This window comes from Danio rerio, chromosome 10 (assembly GCF_049306965.1).
Source record: "Danio rerio strain Tuebingen ecotype United States chromosome 10, GRCz12tu, whole genome shotgun sequence".
Taxonomy (NCBI): Eukaryota; Metazoa; Chordata; class Actinopteri; order Cypriniformes; family Danionidae; genus Danio; species Danio rerio.
Window position 1 is genome coordinate 44402501 of NC_133185.1, and position 12500 is coordinate 44415000.

At 37.2% G+C, this 12500-nt stretch overlaps 1 protein-coding gene across 1 annotated transcript in view; it reads left to right on the top strand.

Annotated features, from left to right (window-relative positions):
* The first annotated feature begins 3658 nt into the window (after positions 1-3658).
* stt3a (STT3 oligosaccharyltransferase complex catalytic subunit A) overlaps positions 3659-12500 on the top strand; it is a 23263-nt gene continuing 14421 nt past the window's right edge. The window contains 9 exon segments of the mRNA NM_201458.2: positions 3659-3731; positions 4324-4446; positions 4526-4586; positions 7320-7441; positions 8292-8437; positions 8514-8604; positions 10062-10168; positions 10269-10433; positions 10524-10704. Of these exon segments, the coding sequence (NP_958866.1) occupies positions 4359-4446; positions 4526-4586; positions 7320-7441; positions 8292-8437; positions 8514-8604; positions 10062-10168; positions 10269-10433; positions 10524-10704 (961 nt within the window). The 5' untranslated portion in view covers positions 3659-3731; positions 4324-4358.

Sequence of the window (12500 nt, forward strand, 5' to 3'; positions counted from 1 at the left end):
CGTTTCGATGTCATTGTATCTAATGTGGGTGGGTGGTGTGTGTTTTTAAAAACAAATAGGTTGTAATTATCGACGGCAGTCCATAGTGTTACACCTACAAACGGATATTTGTGAGTGACATTTTGTAAAAGTATTACATTATTTCAATAAATTTGGTCTGTATACAGTATTGAGCGTTTTATTCTATGTTAGCATTTTACTTGTGTGCATAAATACAGTGGTGTGAATAAGTGTTTGCCCCCTTACAGATTTATTTTTTATTTTTTTGCATGTTTGTCACAGTTTAATGCCATGAAAATAATTTAAATATTAGTCGATTAAGTGTTTTCGATAACTGCAAAGAGTCTATTACAGTGCTGTGGAGGAATTTTGGCCGACTCATCCTTGCAGAATTGTTGTAATTCAACCACAATAAAGGGTTTTCAAGCATGAACTTTCTTTTTAAGGTAATGTATCTCAATTGGATTCAGATCAGGGCTTTGACTAGGCCAGTCCAAAGTTTTTTTTTTTTGCATGTTTGTCACAGTTTAATGCCATCAAAATTATTTAAATATTAGTAGATTAAGTGTTTTCGATAACTGCAATGAGTCTGTTACAGTGCTGTGGAGGAATTTTGGCCGACTCATCCTTGCAGAATTGTTGTAATTCAGCCACATTAAAGGGTTTTCGAGCATTAACTGCCTTTTTAAGGTAATGCATCTCAATTGGATTCAGGTCAGGGCTTGGACTAGGCCACTCCAAAGTATTTTTGCTTGTTTGTCACATTTTAATGTCATCAGGCTAATATAAATATTAGTCAAAGATAACACTAGTAAACACATCATGCCGTTTTAAAATGAAGGTTTTTATTATTAAGGGAAAACAAAATGCAGAACTACATAGCCCTGTGTGAAATTATTTGCCCCTAAAGCTAATAACTGTTTAGCAACTGCAATCAAGTGTTTTTAATAACTGCAATGAGTCTGTTACAGCTTTTTGGAGGAATTTTGGCCGACTTATCCTTGCAGAATTGTTGTACTTCAGCCATATTGTAGGGTTTTCGAGCATTAACTGCCTTTTTAAGGTAATGTATCTCAATTGGATTCAGGTTAGGACTTTGACTAGGCCACTCCATAGTCTTTTTGCATGTTTGTCAGAGTTTAATTTCATCAAACTAATATAAATATTAGTCAAAGATAACACAAGTAAACACATCATGCTGTTTTAAAATGAAGGTTTTTATTATTAAGGGAAAACAAAATGCAGAACTACATAGCCCTGTGTGAAATTATTTGCCCCTAAAGCTAACAACTGTTTAGCAACTGCAATCAAGTGTTTTCGATAACTGCAACGAGTCTGTTACATTTCTGTGGAGGAGTTTTGGCCGACTCTTCTTTGCAGAATTGTTGTACTTCAACCATATTGGAGGGTTTTTAAGTATGAACAGCCTTTTTAAGGTAAAGCATCTCAATTGGATTCAGGTCAGGGCTTTGACTAGGCCACTCCAAAGTTTTTTTGCTTGTTTGTCACAGTTTAATGTCATCAAGCTAATTTAAATATTAGTGAAAGATAACACTAGTAGACACATAATGCTGTTTTAAAGTGAAGGCTTTTAATATTAAGGGAAAACAAAATGCAGAACTACATAGCCCTGTGTGAAAAATTATTTGCCCCTAAACATAACTACTGGTTTGCAACTGCAATCAAATGTTTTCAATAATTGCAATGAGTCTGTTACAGCGTTGTGGAGGGATTTTGGCCCACTCATCTTTGCAGAATTGTTGTAATTCAGCCACATTGGACTGTTTTCGAGCATGAACTGCCTTTTAAAGGTAATGTATCTCAATTGGATTCAGATCAGGGCTTTGACTAGGCCACTCCAAAGTCTTTTGTGATATCTGTTAAAAATCACAACTACCTCACTGGACACCCCCTCAGATACTCGAATGTTTGACAGATGGGCTCTAATTTTGACAGGAACTAATTTAGAAAGCATTTAGGCGACGGTAATAAGTAGGCTACGTACACATTGCAGACCTCGACACAATAAGGGCGCGAAAATTACGCGGCACAGTTTTGCATCTGCTGGTCAGGAGCCAAAAGTTATTATTAAAAGCACAAGATCACGACTCCTTAAGAGCCCCTGCTGAGCTTTATACCGCAGAAGCACAATGTACCCAGATTGTCCTCGACACAGCGCTAGCATAATGTTCCCTCATTTTCCTTACAAACACGACCTGATACCGCATTCATCTCTCCAGACACGTTGGAAATGTCCGGCTGGTCGATACTAACAGATTTCGAGGTGTCATTACTCGGCTAGGTTTTCCTGCGCAAGCTCTTTCTATTTTTCCAATATGGACGAAATCTGGCTTTAAAGACTCTCTCTGTCGTTTCTGACAGGAGCATATACACCAAATTTGTCCAATATTTCGATAGCAGCGGGAATCCTGAAGCATCTTCCGCTCGTGATTGGCTGGAAGCGTCACGTCTGAGGAAATATGGCCATTTATGTATTAATGTTCAATTCACCTGCACGTACGTTGCGTAATGCGACATTCCCCAAGGCTCCGCTTTAATGCAATTGCGGCCGGTTGATAATGTTTCCCTCTCTGCGAGAACAAAAGTTCTTTGCGCATCCGCAAGCACGCATTCACTGTCTTTAGGCCCCAGGGAAATAGGGGGCCTCGGCCAATGGCAAGAAGCCTATAATAATAATCCTAAAGCTATTTTATAATTTTTCTATCAGATGTTGTCAAAACAACGACGCGGTGGTGGAGTGGGTAGCGATGTCGCCTCACAGCAAGAAGGTCGTTGGTTCGAGCCCCGGCTGTCTCAGTTAGCATTTCTGTGTGGAGTTTGCATGTTATCCCGGTGTTAGCGTGGGTTTCCTCGGGTTGCTCCAGTTTCCCCCACAAATCCACAGACATGCGGTACAGGTGAATTAGTTAAGCTAAAACTGTCCGTAGTGTATGTGTGTGAATGTGAGTGTATGGATGTTTCCCAGTGATGGGTTGCAGTTGGAAGGGCATCGGCTGCGTAAAAAAACAGATGCTGTATAAGTTGGTGGTTCATTCCGCTGTAGCGACCCCAGATTATTAAAGGGACTAAGCTGAAAAGAAAATCAATGAATGAATGAATTTGGAACTACATCAACACTTGCCTGGATCTATACTTGAATTGCACAACTTATAAGGTTCATCTGCCAATCAGAAGCAAGCATACTAGCATCCAGCATTATATAATAGAATAGTAAGTACAGGAGAGAAATAAATGCCATAATTGTATTATATTTAATTGCAATATTATGTTTATGAGGTAAACTACTATCAGACTACTTTTCCCTTTTTGTTAAAAGGCAACAAAAACAGCTATCCCGAATAAACGGTTTGCTTTAGAAACGTTTTCACTCATTATCAGCACGCAAGTAAAATATAATGTAATTCAAAATAATAATAATTGTTATGAAATGTGATAGCTCAAGTTTGGAAGTTGACTGTTGCGTGGACTCCACTGTGCTGACTGTCTTTCTCCCATTAGGACACGTCACATCTGGAGCGCCATGCGGAACTGGTCTCGACACGCTTGAGTGACATCTCAAAGACCAATCAGCGAAAGCCATTCTTCAGCAATCGTGACGTCGAGCCAATTAGCGATCTCTCTACGTGGATGGGCGGGGTTTAAACGCAGAGAGGGTTGTGTGTGAAAGTGTGGAAGGGCTGGAGTGAGTGAACCGCCGATGAATAAGACTGGTAATTTTGCACAACTAGAAATTATAAACTTATTTATCACATATCTAGGGTAATATTGTTATTTTATTTACTCGTGTGCATTTAACAGCGCATTTGCGTATATTAAAATAGCTCGCGAAGACGTGAAAGGGGTGATGTTAGCTAGCAGCTAAGGAGCTAATGCAAACACCAATAGTTGATTATCAGGAAAAGTTTAAACGGATTACAAAGTGTTATTGTGCATATTAATGACTTTTGGGTTGGTTAATTTATTATTAAGTTTGTGGTGTTAATTAGTTGGCATTTAAATGGAAATTGTGCACAAACGGACTTCCTGAATTTACTGAGATTTGCCATTTTTTGGAGATAGGAGAATTTAAATACGCCTATTCCTCAAATATATTTTCTTCTACAACTCATATATGATGTTAAATTGATTTCAAACATTAGTAATACGTTATGAATTGCTTAAGAACACTTATTAATGTTCAAATCCTCCAAAATTCGTTTAATGATTATGCATGCCTTGCTATGTGAGCTCTGTTTTTAGTTTAGTTGTTTCTTCCCCCTGATGTGAAATTGTATGTTAAACCGCTGTTGTCTGTTTTGTCAGGTGTCAAGAGTTAGTCCTGCCTCCCGTGTGTAAAGATGACCAAGCTGGGCTTCCTGCGTCTGTCCTATGAGAAACAGGACACCCTGCTGAAGCTGCTCATCCTGTCTATGGCAGCCGTCCTGTGTGAGTGGATGCTTACCTCTTCATCTGACGTCCCGAACATCAGCATTCCTCTAATTCTCTTCTGTCTTGCCAATTTCAGCCTTCTCCACCAGACTGTTTTCTGTGCTTCGGTTCGAGAGCGTCATCCACGAGTTTGATCCGTGAGTACCGCTTTAGAGTCCACGGTTTGGTGCACTAGTATCCAAACTTCTGTTTAAGTGTTGTTTTTTTAATGATTAGATCTTTTATTGATTGTCTTATTTGCAGATAATATAGATTAACTTCTAATACAGAACATTGACATAAACAATTAAAGGAAATGAAAACCTAGTGCTGGGCAAAGACTAATCGCATTTAATAAAAGTTTTTGACATAACGTGTGTGTGTCTGTATTTAAGGCTGGCCTATAAATGATAATCATATCAAAATGCAATAATTTACTTCGATAACAATGAAAAGTTCTGGACTTTTTTTGTTTTTGTATTAACATGTCTTTGAGTTTGTTTTCTTTTTTTTCAAGATTTTACAATAATTTAAACCCCAATACCCAAAACTTACTTCAGACAGGCTTAGGGAAAAAAAAATGTAATTAATAAATTCTTATAAAAAATTATTTAAAAATAATAATAATAAAAATAATAATAAAAAAAATTCTAATCAAGCACCAATTTATGTTCCACAACTTCAGACTTCCAAAGCTTCTTCAATATCTTCATTTTTAGTTCAAAAGCCCCTCCCAGATATCACAGATATCACAAATCTCTGGACATTTTTACTCGTTATTGATCTTAGAGCTAATCACACCGCAGCATTATGCGACAAAAACAACCAATCAGCATGAAGTAAAAAGACCATTTCCTACAGCACATTGCTAACAAACGATGACAAAAATAAAGAAATAATAAGTGGAAGCAGTGACTAAAGTAAACTAACCTTGAGTTATTGCCCAAAGATGATGAAATTGTTGACAAAAAAGGCAGCACAAAGTCTGTTATGTGGAAGTGGTTTGGCTATCTGAAGTGTGACAAGGAGCAAATTAAAATAATCTGTAAAGTATCTCAGTGGTTTGTGAAAAGTCTGGAAACACAACCAACCTATCACATCACCCAAAAAAGCATCACCCAAAGAAACCACTGAAAGTTTTCCAATTTGTGTGGACTTGCTGGAAGTTGTACTGTATGTTTTTATTGTTTACGTTTTGCACATTTAATTTACCTCGTAATGCTTGGTTAGTCATTTTAAAGGTCTTTTACTTTTTGTTTTAATTTAAGGCCTAACGTGTAATCTTTTTTTGCTAATAAACAATATTTTTAAATTGTAATTTAACCTCCTAGGGCTTGATTCTCCACATACGTGGACAGCACATTTTAGCTCTTAAGTCTCTATTTAAAATACTTTGAATGTTTTATATATTGTTACAGACATACAGTGTCATCCTGCAACTGTTTTGCAGCATATGAAATGTCCCAAACACTATTTTTAACTGTAAGAAAATGTTGTTTTTTACTCTCTGATAGTCAAAGCATGTTGAATTTTTTTTTATATATATATATGCATTAAAAACATTCAGCAAAAAGTTTTTTTATGTAAATTCGGACCACAAGTCCACATACATGGACATCATTTTTCTCTAAAAGTAAATCATATTAAAAGATGATACTTAGGTTTTATTGTAATTAGGTTCCAATAAGCCCAAATAGCAAAGAGAAATAAAAAATGCATGTAAAAAAACACCTTGGGCCTTAAGAGGTTAATGAACCCTCTCATTTTTGTTGCATCAGTCGTTGGGATAATAACTTTTAAAGCTGGAAGCTTTAACAACTTATATAAAAATTCATCATTATTGTTCAATATTGAAAAATTATCGAGTTTGCATTTTTGTTATATGGCTAGGCCCACACGGAATCTGCGCGCAGAGAAATCCACAGATTTTTATCCCATTATTAAGCCTCAATTTACTTGAGTAAATGTGTGTAAATTTATATTTATAAAATTTTTATATTTACTTTAATTTGAACTAATGTTATTATGTATAGTAATATATTAAAATGTTAATGACATTTGTGTACAATACGGTTTGTAAAGTAATATTTTCTGTCTTTTAATGTATAATATGAGAGACTTATGAGAAACTTGGATCTAATTGGATTTGCATTGTAAACATTAAAGTTAAAAATGTATTTTTTTTTTTTACATTTTCATATATTTTATTTTACCAAAATCATTCTGCATAATTTTGCAGATTATTTTTACTAAATTCTCAGCAGAAAAAGCAAAAAATGTCTGCAGATTCTGTCTGGCCTTACATATCGCCCAGCCCTATGCGTTTAACATATTTATTATGTATATGTGATACACGCACATGGAAATAAAACTAAACAAAACAATTTTGTTAAATAAAGATTTAAATTTTGTATCGGATATATTTTATATGTAAATATAGAAAAACATTTTTTCAAATATTATGCATGCATGCATGTGTGTATTTAGATGTCGATGATAAATATACACCACGCAAACCTATATCATGTCAAAACAGTCTTTATTTTTGGATGCCATTAATCACGGTTAAATTTTTTGCAATGATAAAATATGCATCTATGTGCATATTAAAAATAAATGGTTATTAATTAGTGATAATGGTTAATTATTAAATAAAAAAAAAATGCATACAAATAAATGGGGGAGGGTGGTGTTACTAAAAGTCAAGCCTGAAATTATTCAAACCTCTAGCAAATTCTAAAGTTTTTTGTTCAAATCTAAATAAAAGCTGAGATATATATTTTTTCCTGCTATGATACCTCTTGTACATCGTCTTTCGCGAGAAGCCTGTGTCATATATCTAATTGTTTATTATTATTATCATTTATTTATTTATTTTAAATTATTTACAGGTATTTCAATTACCGGACCACTCGCTTCCTGGCAGAAGAGGGATTTTACAAATTCCATAACTGGTTCGATGATCGGGCTTGGTATCCACTTGGGAGGATTATTGGAGGCACCATCTATCCTGGTACAGTAATTTATCGAATTCATATCAACATAAGGTTGCGTTTTAATCTGCAGCTGAGCTATTGGGCCTCATTAAGCAATCGAACATGAGATAGAAAAGTGGATGGGATGCTTAACGGGATGTTTGGCATGGAACTTTAAGTATAAGTTACATCACATACTTTATTATTGCTCAAACTTTAAACACACCATTAGTATTCATTAAATCTCAGTTACTCAGTTATACTCAGAAACTAGTGGTCAACTAAAATGGCTATTTTTTTGATGCCCAATGCAGTGCTGATATCTTTTATAAATGTTCATGCTAATTAACTTGTAGATAGTAAATAACACATGGGTAACAGTTGTTGCAATAAAATGTACTTTTTTTTTTTTTTTTTTTTTTTTACTAAATTTCAATAATATAATTTAATTTAATAATATTACAAAAAAATCTTCTGAAAAAATATCAATATGCAAAAGCACACCGTGCACATTGTAAATGAGATATCTTTATATCTTGGTGAATATATAGACAATATATTTTGGTGCATGATTTATTAAACATTCATTAAAATAAAAGTTTGGTCACCTAAAAACTGTAGGAATAGAAAGATTATACTTTTAAGTTTAAATGACGTATTAAAAAACATAAAACTTTAACTATGTATTATCTTCAGTTTCCTCTTCATTAAGATATTTTATAAATGTTATATAGACACTTTACAATACTGAAAAATCATCCCAAAACAAATTTTTTAGGAGCTTTAAAGGCATGGACTGGTAAACATCCCAGAAAACTTGCCATTGTCTGTCTAATGCCTTTAAATTACACATCACAATCTGGATTAGCTGTTTTGTTTGTTTTACAGGGTTGATGATCACATCAGCAGCTCTATATCACGTGCTGCACTTCTTCCACATCACCATTGACATCCGTAATGTCTGTGTGTTCCTCGCTCCTCTCTTCTCCTCCTTCACCGCTATCGTCACTTACCACTTCACCAAAGAGCTGAAGGTGAGAGAAAACTTATCAGTCTTGCTTTCTTTTTGTTCATTTAGATAACGCCACTAACTAAGACTGTATGTTTCAGGATGCAGGCGCTGGGCTTCTGGCTGCCGCTATGATCGCAGTCGTGCCTGGATACATCTCCCGTTCTGTGGCAGGCTCTTATGATAATGAAGGTACAGTCTTGTTCCAGAAGTGTATGTTCAGTTTTCCAAACTGGTCGATAAGGTAAATGTTTACCATATTTCTGATGCTTTTAAAAGGCCTCTATGAGGCTAGTATTGTTGTGCTTAAAGCTTTTAGAAAAAGTTTTATAATAAACGTTTCACATATTAAATATAAATGAGCAATAGCACATGAGTAGCAGTGCGATATGACAGTATATCGGCACTGGTGGGAGGCATGCGCTGGCCTGAGGCTGCAGACGGAGTGCCTTAGTGTCCCACCAGTGCTGATATACAGCCATATCGCACTGCTACAATACAACAGTTCGACAGCATAATCGTGTGTATGAAAAAAGAAAATCAAACAGGAAGATTCTAAATCCTTTTGTTTGAGGAACTACTTTGTTCCGCCATTCCTTCACATCTGCAGCTGACATCAGAACAGCAGAAACCATTACTAACTCGCCAACGTCACTTTAGAGCTAGTGTTTGAATGATTCTCTAGTGTAATGTCTGAAGTTATGACAAAACAAGTGATTTTGCTCACATTTTAAGATTATTAGGCTGAACAGCATGAAATGTCATCAATCTACAGACATTTTCCAGTATGTCTCTGTTGCAATCGGGAGATCACAATAATAAACCCCAAAAAAGCCAAAGCATCGCAAACATTAGCAGATTTGCTGTTGTGTTTGCGATAAGGAAAGACGCTAAACACATAGTGTAGTGTCGTAGGGTAGTGTACGGGTAGGGTAGTGTCGGGGATGCCGCTCTCTATTCTACCGCACTAGACACAGATTTAACTAAGGGAGCGGGTGGTGAGGGTAGTATTGGGGAAGCCACCCTCTCTGTTCTAGCGCCCTAGATGCGGATATAACTGAGGGTGATGAGGGTAGTTTCGGGGACGCCACCCTCTCTATTCTACTGCACTAGACACAGATATAACTGAGGGCACAGGTGGTGAGGGTAGTGTCGAGGCCGCCCTCTCTATTCTACTGCACTAGATGCGGATATAACTAAGGGCAAGGGTGGTGAGGGTGGTATGGGGGATGCCACCCTCTCTATTCTACTGCACTAGACGCGGATATAACTAAGGGTAGTGTCGGGGACGCCACCCTCTCTATTCTACTGCATTAGACGCGGATATAACTGAGGGAGCGGGTGGTGAGGGTAGTATTGGGGAAGCCACCCTCTCTATTCTGCAGCCCTAGACACGGATATAACTGAGGGCACGGGTGGTGAGGGTAGTGTCTGGGACGTTAATATATACACCATATATACACCACTATTCTAAGGTTTGGGATTAGTAAGATTTTTATTTTAAAAAGACATTTGGGATTGTACATCATTAATGGTGTTTTTTTTTTTTACATTTACAAGGAAAAACTCTGTAAATGTATATCATGAATAAAAATGTATATAAATGTAAATTTTAATACAAGCAAATAAATTTATTTTGTCATATTAAGGAATTGCCATTTTCTGCATGCTGTTGACGTACTACATGTGGATCAAGGCAGTGAAGTCGGGCTCCATTTATTGGTCATCCATGTGTGCATTGGCATATTTTTACATGGTGAGCTGTGCAATGTTGCTTTTAAATTGAGATTATTTTTGTGCAAATACTGTATAAATGCATTGAACACAATAACCGTCACTTTGTGTGCTGATGTTAGGTGTCCTCCTGGGGTGGTTACGTGTTTCTGATTAACCTCATTCCTCTGCACGTGCTGGTGTTGATGCTCACCGGCCGGTTCTCTCATCGCATCTATGTGGCCTACTGCACAGTCTACTGCCTGGGCACCATCCTCTCCATGCAGATCTCTTTTGTTGGATTCCAGGTCTTTAATAATTGATCATCAGCTATCAAATAAAAGTACTTGCTCATATTATGAACATTCAAATAAACCATTCCTCGTCTCTTCCTGCAGCCCGTCCAGTCCTCTGAACACATGGCTGCTTTTGGAGTGTTTGGTCTGTGCCAGATTCACGCTTTTGTCGATTACCTGCGGAGCAAACTGAACGCGCAGCAGTTTGAGGTGTTGTTCAGGAGTGTCATTTCACTGGTCGGGATCATCCTGCTGTCTGTGGGCGGGTTGCTCATGCTGACAGGTAAGAGAAAACACTTTTTTTTTAAAAAACTAAATTAGTTTTTTTAGTCGTATTTCAGCCCATTATTAATAAAAAAGGCCGCAATATAAATATATAAACATTTAGTCGCATCGTCTGAGCGCAAATGCATGACAGTCCATAAGTTGACTAAACCGAGGTTGTCATTTTCAACTCTGGCAAGTTTGCATTTTTTTGTTATAAAAGTTACAAACAACAAGTCAAAGATGGTTCTTTCCCAACTTTTTATTCCCTGTCAAAACCAGCATTTTGTGAATATGTGTTTGACCATTGGTAGGAAAGAGAACTCTGCTTTGTACTTGTTCAGTTTGCTTTCAGTTGCTTTGCTTTCCATGTGCTTGCTTTGTGCAATGAAAACCACATTTTGAGAGATTGAACTGACAAAGCTGCAAAGGCTCCACCCTCTTCTGGAAATTAGGTGGGGAGTAGCAGCTCATTTGCATATAAGCAAGCACACTAAAGGCTGATTTATACTTCTGCGTCAAACGCCAGCGTATGCTATGGCGCTGACGCATAGCCCGTCGCCGTGGTCATCGGCGTCGCTGACGTGCACCTCTCAAAAAATTTAACTACACGTCGCAACAACGCGTATCGCAAGCTCTGTGATTGGTCTGCTTGGTAGCGCTGACGAGTCTGGGCGGGACCGAGAGCCGCGTGAATCGTGCGAGCCTGATGGAGCGATTGTTTACAAGTGTGGAGTCCCGTGAAGGAGCTCCGGATGGAAAGTTTTGTTTTGTGTTCACCACATAGTTAAAATTGTTGCACGACTGCCTTTTTCTGCCTCAAAATGAGCGAGTTTGAGCCACTTGTATATCCCGGAAGTGTTCAGGAAAAGCAAAACAGCAGAGAAGAACTCGACACCGAGGAACATTTACACCTCACTGCCAACTAGCGTTTCGGAAGTGTTAATGCAGACCCACAGAGACAGCGCGCAGAAATATAAATGCACAGCTACGCGCATTGCATGCGCCATGGGTTACGCCGGTCACTTGACGTAGAAGTATAAACCAGGCTTTAGACCCTGATCACACTGAACCCACTTTTTGCATTGAGAGACACATCTTTTGAATTGTTTACTAATGGTCGTGAACGTGTTTTTACATGCTGTGAAAGTCAACTCTTAGTGGAAAAAGCACTATGTCAGTGTGTCTTTCGTTTTCCAATGACATGAAAGCAGAGACGGGGTTTCTGTTGAGGTGACTGCTAAAGGACTAGTTGTTAGGGATGTACTGATTTACTGTGAGTTGGTTAAAAATCGATTCAAATATGTGACTATTCAAACCGAAACAATTGTTGAATGAATTGCGATACACGTTTTGAACAAAGGGGGCACTTTGTGTACAGCCACAAACTCTCTTAAGCTGCACATCAGGGGTAAAGCTGTAAAACAGAATTTGGCTCGAGCCTGACAGGTACATTTTGATTGACAGCTTTTTAAAAGCCCGAACCCGTTTATAGCCCAGCATTATTGAAATGTGCACATGAACACAGCTCTTTAGCTTTTTTTAAGAACGAGTCATTTATGTGTTTTAACATGTTTTAACATAATTTATTCGTAACAAACGTAAGCTATAGGCCACTTGGAAGTTGGAATAAAGAAATAAAATAACTCCTGTGTAACATTGTAACATTTTAGCACACTAAATAGGCTTAGGTACAACAGCTTAGCCTTTAAATTGGCTAACACACCAATAAAAGAAGTCTTTCCTAACAAATTAAATTAAAACAAGTAAAAAAATTATGACTGGTATTTGGCAATAATGAAATTAAGATAAAGG